Source organism: Electrophorus electricus, chromosome 4, assembly GCF_041902795.1.
Source record: "Electrophorus electricus isolate QZ-2024a chromosome 4, ASM4190279v1, whole genome shotgun sequence".
NCBI classification, from domain to species: Eukaryota; Metazoa; Chordata; class Actinopteri; order Gymnotiformes; family Gymnotidae; genus Electrophorus; species Electrophorus electricus.
In genome coordinates this window covers 33,479,126-33,501,116 of record NC_137500.1, presented here as the reverse complement: position 1 = coordinate 33,501,116, position 21,991 = coordinate 33,479,126, and the positions used below count along the sequence as shown (strand labels likewise).

General features: G+C 39.7%; 1 protein-coding gene across 6 annotated transcripts in view; it reads right to left on the bottom strand.

Annotated features, from left to right (window-relative positions):
- Nucleotides 1–1,066: 1,066 nt before the first annotated feature.
- Nucleotides 1,067–21,991, bottom strand: part of ranbp2 (RAN binding protein 2) — a 44,040-nt gene continuing 23,115 nt past the window's right edge. For 4 of the 6 annotated variants that reach the window (XM_035520541.2, XM_035520545.2, XM_081713373.1 and 1 more), the window contains 4 exons: nt 21,296–21,569; nt 20,848–21,182; nt 18,554–20,129; nt 17,858–18,134 (listed from right to left, as the gene is read on the bottom strand). In XM_035520541.2, the coding sequence (XP_035376434.1) occupies nt 19,824–20,129; nt 20,848–21,182; nt 21,296–21,569 (915 nt within the window). In that variant the 3' untranslated portion in view covers nt 17,858–18,134; nt 18,554–19,823. Of the gene's footprint in view, nt 2,280–2,837; nt 3,040–3,665; nt 3,806–4,663; nt 4,859–5,525; nt 5,744–6,176; nt 6,354–7,047; nt 7,170–7,980; nt 8,119–8,211; nt 8,290–8,605; nt 8,707–10,004; nt 10,168–11,289; nt 11,395–11,583; nt 11,749–12,798; nt 12,919–13,356; nt 13,456–13,635; nt 13,737–14,239; nt 14,280–14,420; nt 16,266–17,458; nt 17,564–17,733; nt 17,802–17,857; nt 18,135–18,553; nt 20,130–20,847; nt 21,183–21,295; nt 21,570–21,991 lie in introns of those variants that run through there. The other 2 variants (XM_027005655.3, XM_081713372.1) reach the window with 2 other exon arrangements.

The following is a 21,991-nucleotide window of genomic DNA, read 5'->3' as shown; positions in this document are numbered from 1 at the left end:
AACAATCCATAGACACTTCTAGGAAACTGATTATTTCTCATCTTCACTTTCTAATGTTCATAATATATACTTAAAAATTCAGCTGTTACTGGTGGGTATTTTCTCGAACATGGTTCTATTACTAGGGTTATGGTTATAGCACTAAGGTAAGGATTAAGGTACTAGGGTAAGGGTTAATGCACTATTGTAAGCTACTCTGGACAAGAGAGTCTATATGTGGATTTCCCCAGCATGTTGAGAGCTTACCACTTTTCAAAGAAACCTAAAGTTGTGTGAACCCCCCCGGTAGAAGAAGGTGCAGCCTGTTATGTCCTATGAGATTTGACTTCATATTAATATGTAGCAAATGAAGCCAGTACTGTGGCATTGGGAATTCTCTCATCTCCTCCCTGGGTACTGTTCGTCTGTCTGTCTCCCTCTACTCCCTGGGTACTGTCTGGGGGACATGTTTGACTGGTGCACAACATGCAAAAATAAAGCCAAAGAAAACATTCAAAAAGGTACACACCTGGGGACAGGTATATATCTATATATAGAAACAATGTTGGCTGGATTCATATACATGAATTTATAATTCATTTGTATAAAATTCATTTACATAAATTTCTAACAATATAAAGGTTATATTTTGGCTTATCTTCATCAAATTAAGCTACAGGTGTACAGGCAAGGAGACATGACTAAACCATTGTTCCTTTCATTCTGTTGCATGCAGTCATGTTTCACTTTTTTTGGAAAACATACGAGCATACAGCTATCAAACAGCCTGCTGTAGGTGAGTCAAGAGGCATCCTCACCTGTCACAATTTTACTGATTTTATCATGAAAATTAAACATTCTTGTACACATGAAATTAACTACAGGGGAATTATGAGACTGTATATTCCAGCAAGTGAAGAAAATTTAGTTTTCACTGATTCCCTCTCAACATTCATACACTCAACATCTCATAATATGAGATCTCTCATAACACTCAACATCTCATATGACTTTTAAACCATTTAAAAAAATAATTACAATCTCATTTTCCTTATTGCATGTATTTGTTATTGAATGGAAAAGGTACTTATAGGACAATTGAGCAAGATTTATTTTGATGAGTTCAATTCAATTTGACTCACTTTTGTGGCTAAGTGCTGCTTCATCAGAAATGAAGGACTCAAATCACATGGCTTGACCTGTGTCAGACACCAGGCATAGATTTGTCAAATTGTGACTTGAGAAAAAAATGAAGACCACTTTGACAGTCCTTTGAACATTTGGCAGACACACTAATCCAGAAAAATGTACCTACTCATGATTATACACTGGGAATCAAACCCGTGACCTCAGTGTTCCCAGCACCGCGCTTTACCTGCTCTGCCAGGATATTACACACATGTATTACCACTCAAGTTTCCTGTCACATTTAATAATCTTAGTTATATAAATAGTATGCTATTCAGGAAACGGAGTTTCACAGACAGCACCAACAATGCTATAACAGATACAAAAGGGTTACCAATTTTACCAATATTTAAGTAAAACTGGCATTGACAATCTGCTGCACCCCCCTATGATTCATTGATGGTTTAATTAAAATAGGACATGATGCATTTACATTGACAAGGTATACAACTTAAATAAATTAAAAGTGAAAAATACTCTTAATTCTTCAGACTTGATTGTGGACCCTTTTCTGTGATTTGTGTTCCAGGTTTTAGATTGTATGGTAGAGGCTTTGTTATATTAACATAACAATAACAGACTTGACCAAAAGACGTTTTTGATCAGATGCACAATCAGTGGATCTGGTGGTGGTGTAGTTAAGTAAATATGTCTGGAGTGAATTTCATCACAGTAAGAAATTTTCAGGGAGTTTTTAATTTAAATGTCTATCTCAAACAAACAAACAAACAAAAACACAAAACAAAACAAAAAACCCAGCTCACAAAGACAACAGCTCACGACTTTCAGGAGAAAACAGAACAATGTGAGTCATAAGTCATTATGTGCAACCTGTAAACAGTGTGAATGTTTCACATAACTAACTCAGAGAGGATGTAGCATCACCCTTCACACTAAATAATCTTTTTGTAAATAGTCTACCGGTTATTTTATTAACAGATGTCTGTGTGTGTGTGTGTGTGTGTGTGTGTGTGTGTGTGTGTGAGTGAAGTAAGTGTGGAGTGTGTTTGATATTAGGATCCATCTTGAGGCTTTGTCCTATCTGATTCCAGACCAGCTGTGTAGGTATGAGGTCCAACCCGACCTTCCAGAGTGTGCAGCCTCTTCTTCACCTGCACCATGGGACAGGTTATGCCATGAGAGAGATTAATCCATGGGACAGATTAAGATATGGGAGAGATTCATTCTTGGGACAGATCACGCTATGAGAGAGATTAATACATGGGACAGATTATGCTATGAGAGAGATTAAACCGAGGGACAGATTAACCCATGGGACAGATTATGCCACGAGAGAGTAACCCATGGGGCAGATTAACCCATGGGGCAGATTATGCCATGAGAGAGATTAACTCATGGGACACATTAACCCATGGGACAGATTACGCCATGAGAGAGATTAAGACATGGGACAGATTAACCTATGGAGCAAATTATTTTGTACATATGAATATGTAAATATGTATTAACAGTTTGGTCATGAACTGCTGCTTCCATATGAATTATCTTGTCTTTTTAATTTATTGGTTGTCTTGTTTTATCTAAATAAATTGAGCCTCTGATTTTGTGGTAGTGAATGACAGCACATCTTTTAACTTTTTAAAGCTGCAGTGTGCGTAGACGGCTGCAAGCAAGTGGACGGGGACGGGCGAGCATACAGTTGCGCGTACCTTGCGCGATGGCTGCCAGCTTGCTCTTTTCGTCAGGGCTGAGCTGCAGCAGCGTGTGGATGACGGGCAGCAGGGCCTGTTTCTCACTGCCCGCAGGCAGGAGCATGAAGCGTAGCACCACATTCTTCAGGTACTCCAGGTTCGCCACAGACTTCTCCCGCTCCTGGTTCCGCTCCAGACGCCGTAGCTCGCTCTTCAGGACCTACACAGGATGTCAGACTGACTTCATTTGGCATTTATTTGTAATTTCACATTTTCATTACAACAAAACAGCTTCCTTGGTCCTCAGCTCTCATATGGATTGTCAGAACTTTTCAGATGTTTTATACCACTAGTCACCACCATCATAGATAAAAATTACAAAAAGATTATTACAAAAAATTGTTGTTTAAATAATTAAAACTTCCTTGTTTTGGTCATTTGTGTTATACATAACCAGTCCCACTGTAACACTGAGGACCATGAGGACCTTTATAATCTGAGCGTGTACTTGGTGGGAATTTCATTATACAGGGCTGATCATCATTGTTATTCATAATGCTCACACGCTCAAAGTCTTTCCACACAGAGCTGTGCTGAGGAGTAAACATGTGTGCATGTGGGTGCGTGTGTAAGTTTATATACATGTTTGTATACATGGATTTACACCGATCTCCTCCATGAGGACAGCATTAGTGTGTTTGTGTGTGTGTGTGTGTGTGTGTGTGGGTACACACACATGCGTACACTAATCTGCTCCCCAAGGACAGCATTAGTGTGTGGGTTTACACATGCTTACACTGATGTCCTCCATGAGGACGGCGTTCGTGTGTGTGTGTGTGTTTTTACACTGATCTGCTCCATGAGGACGGCGTTAGTGGCTTCACTCTCATGCAGGAGGCTGTTCATGTGCTCCAAACTGCGGGTGGCAGTACTGAGTCTCTGACTCAGATCATCTTTAGTGGGCTCCACCTGCCACACAAAGGGCTCTTCGCTCATATGCGCACAGACACACAGAGGAACACGCACATACACACAGACATGCATAAATATATAGACAATAGGCAGTACACAATACAATGTATATGCACACACAATGATGCACACACAATACACATGGACAGATGCAGAAGTGCACACACACACGCGCACATACACACAATTAACTATATATCAAATATTTTTGTTACATTTAAAAAATAAAGGTTGTGATAGATATTCAGACCCAGAAGCAAACTTTACCAACAACTAAAAATAACAGCATTGTTCTGATTTCATGGCCTTCGGTCTAAACATGTCCTGTGTTCACTGCTTAAAGTGTGTAAAAAACACATAAATGAGGAAACATGGAGATGAGCTTTTATGGGGAAGCAGAAGAAACTGATTTGTAGCATCTGTTCACAGTATAAAAAGTAAGTATGTATATCAAAGTACGTTTCATAAGCATTAGAGTAGTTTGGAATGGGTGCTCATTTCAAATTATTATAATATTAGCAACTTTAAAAGTATCAGAAGCAAAACTGTGCTACCTGCATTTAAGCAGGTCAAACAGCAAACTGCACTGGAAAGGCCCCATCAGACCAGGGTTTGAAACCAAAGTGCCACATTAACTAGTACTACATAATTAACTAATATTACATAATGTAATAGTTAATGTAGCACTGTTGTGACGGACCTGCTTAAACGCACCTGATTCAACTCTTCAATCAACTGCCAGGTTTACTAGGTGTGTCTGTGCAGAGCTATCGCTAAACTTTTCTGGACTTTGGCCCTCCAGGACCACACTACAACACCTCTGTCTAAAGTAAACATGACAACAAAAAATGCTGACCATGCAGAGCGTCTACCTTGTTTGGGGTCTGGGGAGCTGAGCAGCTGCTCCAGTGTGGGTGGGGCGCTGTCTGAAGTGGACACCAGCTCTGCCTCTGCGGTCTCCATGCCTTCTCCCTCCTCTCGAGCCATGTTTTGCAGCTCACACACAGCCATGTCTGCAAGCTTCCTGTCTGGAAGAGACTTCCGAATTTGCTGCACAGGTGCTGAACCTGGGGAAGGTCAGAGGTTATGGGTTTCTAATATGAGGGATCTCTGAAAAATGCTCTCTGTAGTAACCAGTTGGGACAGTCACTGGTTTGCTTGGACTTTATTATTTAAATATTTTTGTTGATGTAAACCTGTGCTTCTCCAGTCAGTCCCACCACTGCTCAGGGTTTCCTACTGCTGGCCTGATTAAATTCATCATCAATTAATGAGACCCATGTGGGTGAAGCTACTGTATGCGTGGAGCTACTGGTTGGGTGGAGCTAGTGTATGGGTGGCACTAGTGTGCTGTGCTGTGGTTCCTCTAGTACATCCTGGGCAGCACAGTCGACTGTTCAGTGTTAAAAATACTTTATTCCCAGACTATTCAGCTTCTAAATGACTAATTATCTTCTAAATGGAATGATAAAATATTTTAATTAGTCCTAGTAATGCTGGAAAGAGATTTGCCCCTTGCTATATTTTTCATGCTATGCTTTAATTACTATGCAAAGAAACTCATATAATGCTTTGGACTGTACTGTGAACATTACAAACTGAATGGTTTTGATAAGCATTACATCACTGAAGTACTGCTTCACTGGAAACTTTGCTGCAGGTACACTGGTACCCAGGTACCTGTGCTGCTGGCACCCAGGTACCTGTGCTGCTGGCACCCAGGTACACTGGTACCTGTGCTGCTGGGCTCCTTCTGCAGCTGGAAGAGCTGGGCCTCCAGCCTGCTTATCTGCTGCTGCAGCATCTCCACTGTGCTGCGCTGTTCATCCTGTAGATGGTGCACTTGTTCACGGAAGCTGCTGCGCAGGGCGTCGGCTTGTGCCGTCAGCTGAGCCACAGACTGACTGTGCTCAGATCTCAGCGCTGAATTCTCTGAATGTAGGGTCAGCAGCCTGGGACACGAAGAAGCAAACAGTTGAACAAGACAGTTCCATAACTATCAGCCCAGCTACTAAATATCAAAATTATAATTTTTTCAGGGAGACCATGAGTAGAAAACACATACGCCTAATTAGATTTTCAGATTTCTTAGAGCCTTTAATAATTTCTAATGAAACTAAAAATATTTTTGAGTCATGAAAATATGATAAGTCAAATTATTTTTAAATGATCAAGTAGAACATTACTATTTATTTTCTCCTATTTCTATATTTCTTTGATGGTGGGTGGCATATTAATAATTTATCAGTGCCCTACAGGAAAAATGGCATCCCAGAGCAACTTTTTAACATTCATGCACACACTCTGGAACACGCATGCACACCCCCACACACGTACACACCTCCAGGTACACACATGCACACCCCACACCCACCCCACACACACCTCTCCCTCAGCTCAGCCTCTTTTGCAATGGTCTGCTGAAGCATCTTGTTGTGGCGCTCCAGGAGCAGGTCGTGCTCTGTCTGCAGCTGCTGCAGTTCTGCAGTGCTGCTCTGCAGATGGAGCTGGTTCTCCTGGAGCTTTGAACGCAGCTGCTCCATCATACTGTCCATGTGCTCCCTGATCAGGACAGCGTACGCGCACACACACACACACACACAGGTACATAAATTTGGTTTTATACCTTGTCAGGACATGGGGTCAAATACGTTTTGTGTAATATTAAAACTAAATATTAAAGTCTTTTTCCTCTGTAGGGCAGAATGGTTCTGAGTACGGACAGTTCTAATTGCATTTTCACAAGATCACAGTTCGGCATTGAACGCTTACAAACGGTCCTCTAATCCTTTTTAGTGCCACAGACCTCTCCGTCTGGGATGGATTAATGATGCAGGGATTCACATCATTGGGTCTAACGCAAACGGAGGTAAACCTCAGGGATTCACTGATTGGGTCTAACGCAAACGGAGGTAAACCTCAGGGATTCACTGATCGGGTCACTTCTCTCCCGTTGACATTCAGTATTTGAATATGTCCTGTACTGCTTTGCAGACATAAAAAGAAACACTAAAAACATTTCAAACAACTCCAAAATTCTTGTCAGACCCATGTAGCCACCAGAGTGGCTCACTGCCACAAATACTTCCTGGCCCTGATTTCCAGGACCAAAGCTGTGGAAAAAGAAACTGTAACCGGCATGAAGGGGTCAATGAGGCATTTATTGTGGAAAAGAAGCTTCAACTCTGTTAAGTCAATTTAATAAATGAAAAGTGTGTTGACTCTGATAAGCCAACTTTGGAAACTGAAATCTCACCTCTCCTGTTTTGAAAATTCTCCATCACATGGAGCAGAACTTTTGGTTTTCTGCTGCTTGAGAACATTGTGCACCCGCACCTTATAACCCTCAAACTCAGACACTGTCGAGCAGAGTTCGGCCTGCAAACGGAAGAAAAACTCAGACCACAGCTTTTTTCAGTAATACAGACATTATTAGTCTTATTTTTTATTAATTATTTTTCTTATTTGGAATATGCGTGCACCTGCAGACACCATCTGAGCTCTGGAGTGGTGCAGCTGTTTAAGAGTTTGCACTTTGTCACAAGGGCACTAGCTGTAGATCCGGCAGGGCCAAAGCCAGGCGAGGCTGACAGGGTCACAGAGAGCATCTGCCCTGCTCTGTGTGTGGGATGGATGGCTCCGTGTCTCTCTCATTCATCAGCATGATGCAGGGAACAACTGTTCACTTCCCAACCCAGTGCTTATGGACCCCAGACAGTCCAGCTCAGTGTGCTTGTGTTCCCAGCTTTGTGTGTGTTTGCTATTGCCTTGTTTATAACTGTATTAAGTGAGCGTGACATGCTGACCCTAACCCTAAACCTTTTCTCATTGCTCTTAGTGAGTGTGATGTGCTGACCCTAACCCTAAAGCTTCTTCTCACCACTCTAAGTGAGTGTGACTAGCTGACCCCAACCCTAAAGCTTCTCATTGCTCTAAGTGAATGTGACGTGCTGACCCTAAAGCTTCTCCTCATCATTCTAATGTGCTTTACTCCAGCAGCTTCTGCATCTGTTCCCTGGTCCTGGCTCAACAGCCTCCTGTTTTAATGAGATATCCCCGCTTTGTTTGTCTTATATGGGATTCACACAGTGCCAGTACCAGGGTAATGAAACAACACTACAGGACAGGCAGAGCTCCAACAAGAGTTAGTACTGTTACACAGACAAAGTAACAGGAGAAAACTGAGTACCTTTGTAGAACTGAGCTGTTCCTGCAGAGTGTTGACGTTGCACTGGAAGGTGCCGACTGCCTTCAGATGCTGGTCACTCAGTGACTTTAACTGCTCCTGCAGCCTGTGCCGATCTGCCAGCAGTTCACTGCACTGAATCTGAGACAGGCAGACACAGTCATTTCTCACAATAATTCCCACACTCTATGATCCACACCTTAAAGTTCTCGCAGACCTCCTGGAGCCTTATACCTTATAGCCGTCCAGCTGCTGCAGACTACCCTCTAGCTCTCCTTTCAGAGAAGACTGGATCATCATCTGAGACGCTTCCTGCAAAACAAGCAGTCAGAGGCTTTTTTAAAACATCAAAGCCGATACAGACTTTGTATGTTACTATTGGACACTCCATCACTGCTCTACACTTCCCTACAGAAAATAAATACTTGGAAAACAAACAAAATTGCAGTTACATTGATAAAATACAGTGAAACTACTAACTGCCCGTGATTTATAGCTAGTGGAGAATAGAGTTTATGGCAAATGTCTAAAATATGACACATCATTTAGATATCTTGTGTATTACCTTAAGGTAATATGATCAATAAAATCTGGTGTGAACAGGTAAATTATACCATACAGAACTCACTTCCTTCTTGGCATCTGCCAAATCTTTCTTGGTCTTCACCAACAGTTGTTTCATCTTTGAGTTTTTTTCTTCTCCGATATCCACAAGTGATTTCAGAGACTCTGAGGTAAACAAAGAAGAAAAAACAAAAAAAGAATTGTTTAATTGTAATGCTGAAATGGGATGTGACAGGGGTTCTGGTTACATCAGCAACTAACTGGAGCTTGAGAGTCTCTGAACTATAACGAAAACGTACCAAGCCTAACACTGTATAGTACTATGATACTGTCTAATACTGCGTGATGCTGCGATACTGAGTATTACTGGACAGTACTGTGATACTGAGTATTACTGGGCAGTACTGTGATACTGTGATAACGCTAAGACCCAGACTTAGTAAACGTGTATCAGATTCTCATAAAAATGTCATTTTTGACATAACTGCAAGTAACAGCATGAGAACATCTCAGGGGACAATGAGAGAGAAACACCCTAAACCACATCACTGCATGCAGGCATTTTATTCCTCTGGTGTGAAAGACTATTCCCATAGTTATTGACTTAATCACAAACTCTGGAGTTATTTTCAGGTACAAGATCAAAATAAATGTGTCATGATGTATTCAGAGACCCCTTCAAACCCCCTCAATTTCTACTGAACATTAATTAAATAACCCCAGATATGAACCACAGATTAGAAGTCAGTTGTGTCTAGATGGCCCATGTTGCCCAGATGAAAGATGGGAAAAATCAGTATAAATAATCAGCATAAATAATATGTATCAGTATAATATGTAACAGTATAATTAATATGTCTGGCTGATATAAATGTTGAGTTTTTTCAATCCCTTACTCTCTGTTCACCACTTATTTAACCTGCTCAAAAAACAATAAAAAGCTTCTTAGGGAAGCATAAGTGCACTAGACTGAGACGCTCCCGTTTCTGACCTGTGTTGCAGGGTAGGGTCAGGGTTAGAATTAGGGCTAGCTGTGCTTTACTTCATATGAAACCAGCCACCAGCTGTGCTTTACTTCAGTTGTAATGAATTGAATTACATGATATAAAAATTCTGTAATTAAATGCATATCTTTTTGCGTCTCTAAATAAAAAAACAAAAATAAACAAAAAATATCCTGTTTCTCAAATATACAATAACTGCTAAAATAGTCTAAAGCCAAAACATTTTAAAATACCTCCACATCAGAAGTACTCTCTCACTCCTTTGACATACCAGGCTTTACTGCTTATGATAAACACTTTAGCGGAAGAGGACAAGTCTCCATTACCATTACTCCATTTGGAAAGGTAATCAAAAGAATCATTTAACTATAAACTTCAAACTTGGCATGAAAAGCTATAGGAAAAATAATCTGATAGTCTCTAATGAAGCTTCACTGATGGGGACACTGTAGTCCTCACCCATTTCCTGGCTCAGTTTCTCCTCCCTGTCTCTCTGAGCCTGGGCAAGGTTCTCCTGTTTCTCCAGCAGTTTGTCCTTCTCCAAGAGCTGGACGTTGAGCTCTTTGACTAGCCGCTCGTAATCAGCCATCTCCATGTCCAGCAACGTGCTCTGTTGGGCATCCTAGATGCACGCACACACACACACGCAAGCACGCACGCACGCCCACAACAAAAACAAGGTTTCATTTGAAACAATGTTTTCAGCATGAGCATAATTGCTCTGGGGTGTTTCCAGTTTAACCCTCGTATGTGCAGTTCTATCCCCACCAAGTCATCAGATCTGACCCAAATATAAACAGTCATGCAGCCAATTAGAAAACATATTTATGCTTGACACTTTTTTAATATATGGTATACCTCTCAAGGTCAGAAATATCCAGTGTGTGAGATTTTGTGGAGGGGGTAGTGGTTGGTGGTCCTTCAGTTCTGTCATCTGAGGGGTGGGGGGTGTGTAATCTAACCATCAGCTCATTTCATTGGCTTATCTAACTAATGTGTCGGGAGGGCACAGCCATTTAGATTTCGCTTGCTATTTGTTACTGCCACAGCAACAAATCAACTATTTCTGCAGACCGTTTTGTGATGTGTGAGATTTGACTGGTTGGGTGTAAGACCATGAGTCTCATGGCCAGTGAGTGAGACTGGAGAGGTATGATATTGGAAAGTGGGCTGTAGTGTCATTTAGCAGAAATAGAATTACAAAATAATATTGTTGTTCAGAAACTGCAGATACATGGGGCTGTTCTAGCACTGTATATCACAAATGGCCTTTGACAGCAGTAGAACACTGGAAACAGTGTTATGAGAGCTATTAATATTGTTAAGACAGCCCTAGGGCAGCATTTTGATTAATATTAATATTGTTAAGACAGCCCTAGGGCAGCATTTTGATTAATATTAATATTGTTAAAACAGCCCAAGGGCAGGGTTTTGATTAATATTAATTTTGTTAAAACAGCCCAAGGGCAGGGTTTAGATTATTATTAAATTTTGTTAAAACAGCCCTAGAGCAGGGTTTTGATTAATATTAATATTGTTAAAACAGCCCTAGGGCAGCGTTTTGATTAATATTAATGTTGTTAAAACAGCCCAAGGGCAGCGTTTTGAAGTACTTAGGTTTGCAACGGCCATGACAAAAAGATTTAGGTACATTAACATCTATGGATAAAATGCATGATATGATTTCAGCCTATAACCAGGTACATGAAGGTGCTGAGTCCAGTGTGAGGGTTTCTGAACACACCTTCCTAAGCTGTTCCAGCTCTTGTTCAGTTTGCTGTAGCTGCTGTTCCTGTTTTTGCAGTAAAGCTCGCGTCTCCTCAAGATCTGCAACAGCAGACTGGTGGTCCTAGAATCACAAAAAAATCAGACAGTGGTGGTCCTGGAATCACCCAAAATGAGTCCTTTCAAACTCAAATTCTATTCTTGGTGTAGCTGAAAACTAGTTTGTATGCTCAGACATTTTAAACTTAATACATAGCAGAAATCTGACTTGAAAAGGGATCGTTCACTACAACTGTAAACTTTGTTTTTGTACCTTTGTTTTTTGCTCTTTTGTAATCTTCTCTGCCTCCAGGTCTTTCTCTAACCCAGATTTTAGCTTTTGCATCTCCAGTGCCTGTGCTTCCAGCTGACGAACGTTACTTTGGAGTGTCTCAATATGAGCAACCATGTCTTCTCTCTCAGAGGACAGCTGCTTATGCTGTCAGAGAAACAAGGTGGCAGAGATTTTGTTTTTAAAGCAGGATTTTCTATACAAGACAGTTTTCTTGACAAAGACAAGAAAAATGTGTATTCAGATCAACTTTTGGGGAATGGAAGGGGTTGTTAATTGGCATATATATACGATGTATGCATTAAACTAACAAAATGAACCTTTGTATTAGCTCGAGCACTTTTATAAGCAGTCATGAAGTTGTCATAACCCACAATGCTTACTGACAAATAGCTTGCTACCCCTAAATAACCAATAACAATTATTTAAACACAACATAGATTAATAACTGACAGTATCTGTGTTTTTTTTTTTTTTTTGTATCAGATCATATATTCTGTGGTCCTTACAGATATTATGCAAAACAGTCTTAGCCGGTCTTGGGAAGAGAAAACAAAACTAAATGACAGATGCAGTTGCTTATTGACAAATACAAAAGGTAGGAAACATGCGCTTTGGAAAGGTGGCATGGACTCCAGCACTGGTTGAAATAAAGACTCTTCTATCTCTAGAGTGTTCTGCGAGTCAGATGACCATAAATGGTTCACTTTCAACGTGAAATGCCTTATAAACATAGAATAATTCCAAGTTTACTAAGTCAGGCCTATCAAGAGTAACTGGGTTCTAATTCTAATTAAGTAACACTTCCTTGTTTTTAAATAAGCTTTTAAAACTTTTTAAAACTTGTTATACAGCCTGCCCCATATTTACTTTAGACTAAGTAACACTTCCTTGAGTAACACTTCCTTGTTTTTAATTAAGCTTTTTAAAACTTAATGGTCTTTAACCTGCATAAACTCAATAAAATATGAATAATGGTGGTTGAGTTCTAAAACAAAACCAATGGAAGTTGACACTTTTTCAAGACACTGCATATGAGCTTTATTTGACAGCAAAGTCTGAAATGGGAAATTTAATTTATACCACTGTGTGAAATCTCTGAATTCATTCGAATTCCCAGTTATTTTTAATAATTCTCTTACATGCATAAGTTATAATACTTATAAATAACACACATTGGTCGAGCAATGTGATTACCTGTTCAACAGCTGACTGTAAACGTTTGGTCAAGTCCTCAACCAGTTTCTCTGCTCCCACCAGCTTCTCTTTCTCTTCATCCAATAGTTCAGTTTGCTTGTCATAACTAATCATAAGATTCTGTGAATTAAGTTCATTCATAAGTTAAAAATGCAACTAAACATTGAGGAAAAAACAAAAAAGGGACAGAATATTAGAAATAAAGACCCCTTTATACCCAAATGTTCTAGACTCTTGCAATATTATTACCCTCTGTAGATGAGACCTTCATCTACAAATCTAACAAATCTAACTTCAGCTAAAGTTAAGGTATGTTTAGAACCATTATGAACATGCATATACTAAGGTCAGGGTGAGAGCTAGGGTTAAGGTCAGGGTCAGGGTCAAATGCAGAACTTCTGTTCTCCTGATCAGTCACATGTATGGTCACTAAGCCTTTAAGTACATATATTTCAAAGGGAGTTTAACTTTTCAGAGTAGATACCAGAGTGGAAAAGACCATTTCATCAATAGATGCTGTTTACCTTCTAATTCATGTAAGTTACAGCTGATATTTACCTTGTACTCCTCTGCACCTTGGATGATGCCCTTCACAGAGTCGGACAGTTTATCTCGTGCAGCCTGTACGGCCGCCAGCTCCTCTCTAAGAGCAGATGCCTGTAATGAGGTGGGTTACATTACATTCAAATGCATTTATATACACACACACACACAATATATTATTTTTTTAATGCCTTTTAAATGCAAGACAATACAAACGCCACTCTGGGAACAGCATCTATCTACACAGTACTGAATGTGGCCTGTAGAAACATCTCACCTCTTTTTCGCTCTCACCTCTTTTTTGCTGTTTTCCAGTTCCTTCCTTGCTTTAACAGCTACAGCTTTGATCTTGTTCATGCGTTCGTCTTTCTCTTTGACTTCATTTTCTAAGATTTCTACAGAAAATGAGGTTAAAATACAGGTTTACCCCACAGTTTGTGCATGATTACAGTCAGAGATACAAAATCAATAAAAATCATGATTTACTTATGGTATTCCTTCTGCTCAAATATTGAATAATATCACTCGCTATTTTCTGGTTCACAATATACATACAATGCTGTGAACAACAACTAGTTATCCAGTGTGGTTCTTATACACAGGACAGACCAAAGCCCACCCCATATTTGTAGCTCCCTGAAAATGTCTGGCAATCACTTCAATTACAGAGCAGTCACTGGCTGAAATCTGTCATTGGCTGAACTCTAGTGAATTTACCACTTCAATAAGTGCGTTTAGCTACTATACAACCTAAATTTAAATGTACAGAGTTTGTAACTGCATATGCAGATAATATGCAACGTTTATATGAATAGGTTTGGTTTATACTTATATGCAGACTGCAAAAACAATGTGCTAACAATAAAGAACTCCACATTCAAAAGAATAACAAACATACCTATTTGCATATTTTTGTTGCAGGTAGACATCTTGAATTCCTAGAAATCAACAGTCAAAATATTTCAATTCTGTCAAATTTATGTAGACAAACATAAAATCAAGCCTATATGACAAAACAGCAGAAGTCCAAAAAAACCCCCCACTATGATTTAAGAAATAAATACCTAGCAAACACATACCTGTAAAAGGGAAATTTCTTCATTTAACTGTACTATTATGACCTCCTTCTCATTGAGCATATGGTGGAGACTTTTCACATCATCTTTGGTTTTCAAGTCATCCTTAGTTCCTTGTGTTCCAACTTCATTTGGAGGTTGTTCATGCAGTTTGACTGCCGCTCCCTCAGTTCTCTCATCCTCAGAATGGTGCTCACTGTCGTGAAGGCTGATCTCATTCGGCATCTGCATTTCAGTGTGCTCCTCGGTTGACATGATCAAAGCCTCATTTGGCGTGATCAACGCCTCGGCCTGGAGCTCCCTGCCGGGTACTTGCTCCTCTGTGTGGTGAAGCGGAAGCTGTTCTGTTAGTATGGCATCACAGTTCTTTGTCTGCTCTTTTTCATAGAGCTGTTCTTCCAAATGAGCTATACAGCTCCTAAAACTTCTCCTCTCTGCCAAGGCACTTTCCAAAGTCAACAACAGGTCCTCCAGCACCTTAAGGGTGAGTTGGACAGTGTCCTTCTGTCCACATTTACATTCCTCTACCATGTGATCTAGATCTGTTCTCATGTTTTCTAGTCTGTGCTCTTTATCCGAGGCCACGGTGATGTGAATCTCTTTACATTTGTCTGATGAGTTGACCGATGTTTGCGCTACGCTCTTCAGATTCTTTATCACACTGTCCTTCTCGTATAGTTTTTCTTGCAGTTCCTGAATTGACATGGCTGCATGCTCCTTCATGGCACTGTACTGGTTCACAAAGTCAGCTGTTCTATCTCCCAGCTCCAACTCAAGATTTGACAGTATTTCTTTTGTGTGCTCATATTCACTGATGACAATATTTTTTTCCTCTTCAAGAACTGTACATCGGTACTGCAGCTCTTTTAACTCTTGAATAATTGCTTCCTTTTCATGTTCAGCATTACAAAGCACACGAGTCTCCAGCTCCTTCATTTCTGTTTTGTGTAATTCTTGTAATTTTTGAAGCTCCTGCTCATGTTTGTCAAGACTTACAGTCTTTAGCTCATTAAGGACATGAACTTCCTTTTCCAGACAAGTGTCTGTATCCCCTTTCATCATTTGCAGTTCATTAATCTTAAACTCTAGCTCTTCCCTTTCCATCATGAACTCTTCTTTTATATGTTTCAAGTTGCTCTCCAGCTCAGTTTTTACATTGCTGAGAAATATGAGCTCCTCCTGAAGCATTGCATTCTGGGACTGCAAATCCTGTAGTGTCAATCTTAGCCTCTCATGTGGTTCCTCCAACGTTAAGGAGTCTGACGTATGCGTAATTCCCGAGGCCTTCTGGGTCCTGCTGTTACCCTCCTCTTCCTCTTCTTCCACGTCCTGCAGGTAACTCTCCTTAAGCACCTGCTGCTCCGAGAGCTCACTCAGAAACCGCTCCCTCTCCATCTCAAAATGTGCAGCGTTCATCTCAAGCTGCTCTTCCAGGACTCTGATATCGTCTTCATGCTGTTTGCTCAGCCTGGAAATCTCATCCTGTAAATTTTTAAGGTTTTCATGAGATTTTTCAAGAGCCATCTGGTGAGTTTCCACACGAGCTTCAATTTCAGTGGTATGTGCTTTTTTTGCAAATTCCAGATCATGTTGCAAGTTATGCACCTGGTTCTCATACTGCTGGCGAACTGTTTCAATATTAGAATTAAACTCTTCTATTAGTCTTTGTCTTTGGATTGCCTCATTCTCATTTTTTTCACTTTCCATTTGTTTAATAAGCTTCAGTTCTTCTCTGTGTTTTGCTTCACTGATTTCAAAGTCTTTTTCCAAAATCTTTATCTTTTCCATGTGCTCTTTGTTTACATTATCCAGTTTCTCCTGAAGTTGAAGTAAGTTTTCCATTGACTCCTGTTGATGAATATTACATCAATATTACAATACAATTCCATCCATCCACCCACCCATCCATTATACAAATGGTAATGCTGTTAAAATCTCACTCTTAAAGCAATTTAAAAATAGCTAATTTTAGTAAGAAACAAATAAACAAACAAAAAATACAACAATGCTAAAGCTAAACAAATGCTGGAAAAAAATCATTGTGGTTCTTTAAATGGGAAACGTGTAAACAAAAGGCGCAAGCCGTGTTTCCTTCCCTAAACACCGCCATTTAGTGGCGGAGATGGAAATGACATTGAATTAGAATCTGAAACAGACACAACCGATTAAGACCCGTTACATCCAGACGGAAAGAAAATAAACTACATTAACTCCAAAATCTTGCACTTGCTGATATGTAAAAATGAACAAAAGAACTTCTTAAGCTAACAGACCTATGATTATAAATGGTACTGTCATTCTAAGACAGGAAGGAGCACTGCTAAGAGCTGCTGTTAGTACTAAAGAGGGTTATGTAAATAACTTTGAAACAGTTGGGTTGTGCTGGAATAGAATATTATTACAGCATTATTTCTAAAGCCTCTTGAATTTTAATGATGCATTAAAAAAATTACACATTAATCTCTCTATCTTTCTTGAAGATAGCTTTACAGTAAGGTGGTTTAGGCTAGTCAAAACTTTAAAATGAGCCAGTGGTGATCTGCCCCAGACTTTGCACTCATCTGTTCTGGATGTGTCTGCACTCTTGTTCCTCAACACTACCTGCTCAGGTGGCCCTGGATATCCTCTCCTTTTCCCTTTTAAGCATTTTATGCATTTTTTTAAAAATTGTCAAATCTTTAAAATGTCACTCTGTTGCATCATAAGAGCATAATTTACTACATTGGTAACAACCTTTATGAGTATACAAGTATAAAAGGCAGACCTATGGACCATGACCATCCAATAGGAATGTCCCACAAAACATTGCTTTTGCAGGGACCCTACAAAAAAAAAAAAAACAACAACTTTCCAAAAGAACCTGTGTTTTGTAGGCTGGGGGTCCTTGTCACCCTTTTTTGTTCACTGGGATTGCAGAGTACAAGCACCAGATTAAAGTGTATTTCACCATGACTAAAACCACCAGCTAATACCTTTATCATCACTTACATTTGTATGGATTGCTCAATACATTCATCTATTTGCACAGTAACTGAACTTACTTCTGCCTGCATTTTGATCTTTTCATTTTCCTTCCGCAATAACACAAGGGTCTGTTGAGTCTCAGCTTTCTCAAGCAATACAGCATCCATTCTCTCAGTCAGCTCCTGGTAAACAGTGACACAGCAGCCATTCTCTCAGATAAGCATATAGTGTGTTTTAATCACAGGTTTACTGTAAACACAACTTGCAAATATTAATCTGTTTGAACATTAACTCAAAGAGGTAAAAGCAAACATTCTGGATGCATAAAGAAAACAGAGTACTTGATGCTCACTTGTATTACTGTGTCATCTGAATTCTCACTGGGAAGAGCCTTTAGCATTTCAACTCGCTTTTCCAAATCTTTCAAAAAGGAAACCACCCACACACAACCGTAAGTGATCAATGAGGCACTTGGAGACGTGTAAAAGAAGCAACTTTAATCGATAAGCAACTGGCAACTCCATACCTGCACATTTTGCCTTTAACTTTTGCATTACAGCCATTTGTTTCTTTGCAAATTTAATGAGGTCTTCTTTAGACAACGTGTCCAACTTGAAACATTAAGAGGAAAGAACACATGATGAAATAAGATGAACTAGCTCACAAGTCTCAGTGTCATATACACAGTATAATCTTCACCTTAGATTTCCCCAGATAAGGGGTTGACGGCCCACTCGCCATATCCGTGTCCCGCTGTAGACAAGAAAAGACACATCAGGCGAGAGAACCATGTTCACAACTTAGCTAGCTAGATTAGCTCAAATAATAATACCTTGATTAAATAAGTTTCTTCTAAATATACTAAAGTAACATTTAACAAATTAGAACATGCTTACTCCACTTAAATTCAGTTATCTGTCAACAGACATCCAGTGACAACTACTTAACCAGTAGTCATCCAAATTAGCAAATCTAAATGTTAACTAGTCAGTTAGCCAGTAAATATAAATGCCATATTCGCTAATGTGTTGAAGGTTTACCAAAATTGTGACCGCTAACACAACAAGCAAGCTCGATAACAAAACCGACACGTTTTCATTTCCGCGTCGCTGGCTAATTTAAGACACAAAGCTTGCCAATTGTTGATATAAAACAAACAGGATCCTACTCACTTCCATATCAACACTCCAGGTAGAGCTGAACTCTTATTTCATACGAAACATTCAATGGATAAACCAGCTAAACTCGCCAGTCTTAGATTAGTTGTAACAGCATCGCTTGTGAAACGTTTCATTTCCGCCTTCGTCATATCGCGAGGCACTTCCATTATCTGTGGCTCGTAGGTGGGGGGCGGGACATCCAAGGGAGACATTCACGTGTTTTTCTGCATGCAGGTAGGTGTCCACGATTCCAGGAAGTCCCGGATACTGAGCACTGGCGCGGCTTCTCAAATTCCACTGTGTAACTGGTTTGTACATAGAAGCAAACATCTCAAATGGCTCATCAGCAGACTGTTCGTACTAACCCAGCCAAGCATGGGGTGGGATCTGTCCAAAAGGGCAGGACGAATCAGTTTCTCACGCACATCGCTCTGGCTGCGCCCTGGGAAGCACCTTTGATGGAATCTGCCCCTCTCCAGCTACTGCAGGAATCTAGAGCTTAGATAGCCTAGTAACTTAGACAGCAGTTAAGAGTTAAAATTTTAAGAGGAGCCAGTTGGTAACTTGTTTACAACTGTCCTATTTGTTTTAAAATCTACAAAACAAAAAGAAAGTAATAAATGTTTACATTTTCTGTCAAACAATAATAAATGAAAATCAACAGAATTATCATTTGAGGTTTTATCTTATATGAACTAGATTTTTTGTTGCAATGGTTTCAGTTCACAAAAGTTTGATTTAATCCTTTATTACTGGCAAAAAAAACCAAACAGAAAATGTCAAATTGACTTAAAAAACAAACAAACAAAACCCCTGAAATACGCTTATAAAAATGAGCATTGAGATGGGAGTAGCTTTTTAGTCCAATTCTGTAGCATTCTATCTCCAGAGTCTGATTTTACAAAAGATGTATTTATTAGAACATGCAGAGCACTTATCCATATAGTTTTGACAATTACAATGGTCAGGAAACAATGGCAGCGCCGGCTGTACAAACTTTACATTTTATTAAGGAAGTGTATAAAGACAAAAAAGTTTTACTGATTAAAATGTACTCAGTAATCACAAAGCAGCTTTCCTGATGCATTCTGAGCAAATGTCTCATCAGTGCCATCACATCAACAAAAAATATTTTTATACTCCCAGCAAATATAAAGTAAAATTTGTATGAGTTTTTCTCCCCTTTGGTCATCTTTCTGGTACATGCCTGATGTGAAGAGATTCTAAGTTATCAGAGATGACAGGGAAAATGAAACACACACACGATCAAATAATTTGATGATTACAGCTGTCCACACTCCATCACTGTTATCTTTTTACTCGGTTTACCACTTTTAGAGCCCAGCTCTCCCATTTGTTTCACAACATCCATTCCATCTTTGACAAAGCCAAAAGCAACATGCTTGAAGTCTAAATGCTCAGCTTTCTTCAGGGTGATGAAAAACTGAGAGTTGTTAGTGTCTCTGCCACGATTAGCCATAGAGAGCAGACCTGCTCCAGTGTGTCTTACGTCAAAATTCTCATCCTCAAACTTGCCTCCGTAGATGGACTTTCCACCAGTGCCATCCTGGTTGGTAATATCACCACCCTAACACAAAACAAGTCCCATTAGTGAACTAAAATTACACAAGTAAATCAACAAACTTGTATGGACAGGTAGGGTTACATAGAATGTGTAGTGGATGAAACACTGCCCATTCTGAACACAAATGCTGACAATGTAAATAAATACTGCAGTCTATACATTGGCTCCACAAAACACTACATGCTGGATCACAAGAAATGACATGCAGTCGTCCTCTCCAGATGGAAGTCAACAAGAATGAGCATCTTCTGTCAGCTCTTCTCTCTGCCTTACAATTTAATTACCTCTGCAAATCATTTGTATCAAATGCATGAATTCAACAGGAAGGTTAGTAATGAATACAAAAATCAACTCAATTCCCTTAAAGCTACCGTTGAGCAACAAGCATACAATACACATCTATGACAAAACATTGTTCAGTTGGTCAGTCTATTCAATAAAACACTCAACTGAATTAGCTTTTATTATATACATGATAAAGCAATCCATTTGCTTATAGGTTACTTAAGATTTTTACATTGGGTAACCTATTTCACATAGAAAAATATTAAGGCTTTTTGTACTGTTATGTTGTGTCTGAAACTTGAACTTGGATAGACGGTGTGAAAGAGGCGACCACGACAGAAGTAATGGACCATCACGATGTGACCAGCAGTAGCCAACAATCCAATATTCATTACACAAATATCTGGGCAAAACAGAAATGCAAATTAATTCTTACCTGGCATATGGAATCAGGGATTATCCTGTGGAAAACAGAACTGCGGTAGCCAAAGCCCTTCTCTCCAGTGCACAAAACTCTGAAGTTTTCTGCAGTTTTAGGAGCAATGTGAGCAAACAGCTCCATGGTGATCTTGCCCATGACCTCACCATCAGCAGCAATAGTGAAGAACACCAAGGGATTGCTTGGTTTAGAAAGCTCAGCAATTCTTGAAGACTGGGAGAAGTCTTCTTGACGCATGCGACTCTGACATTCCATGAAGGTTCTCTTGAAGGTCCCTGCTAGATCAGCACTCTTGAACTTGGCAGCTAGCTGTTCCACCCTAGCATCACCGTCTGGTTTACAACATGAAAAACCAAAACCAATGCACATTGGAGATGAGGGTTAGGAAGGTAAAGCCGTATAATATTTGCTTCACTCATTTGTTTGTTTGTTTTGAGTGGTCTACCTGTATAGTCATTAGCTGTCCAAACCAGAGCGTTGGCAGAGGTGTTCATGGGTTTCAGTTCTATGTCTTTTGTGATGGTGTGGTTTGCACACACCTTTAAGACCTGTTCACGCCTCATAAGCAAGCGATAATACTTTTTTGATGGGTGGAAGAGAATCTTGATGTCACCAACACCACGTTCTTTCCATTGGTTCAAATCACGGTCCCATCTATAAAGCTTTGCCCTTTCCTTGTAGAGAATCTCCTCATCCTCCTCACCAGATTTCACCTCAACCTGGGAAGAGTTAAACGTTTCATGAGAAAGGAACGGTTTCCTGAAACTGCCAATTTCAAAAGAACATGATTATTTATCGAAGAGTTTAATTCCAAAACACATTTAAACAAGTTGTTGCGAGTGAGATTTACACAAGCATGAATAATCTGCATTTTATAATGATACTTATGTTTTCTTTTGTCAAAGTACATTAGCCTGTCACAGAAACCTTTCTAACCCTGTTGTCATTCCCATCAATATGCCAGTTCTTCTCTAAAAAGGTGCATCGGAGTGCCTAATCTGATTGTTCCTTGGCAGCTAAACTAGTTGTATGCCTAGCACAATTTTAATAGCTTTTAGCAGTGATGTAAATTTTTAAAATTTTCTCTGATTTTGTCTTGGCAGATAAAAATCACTTGATTCACAAAATTACAAGAAATGTC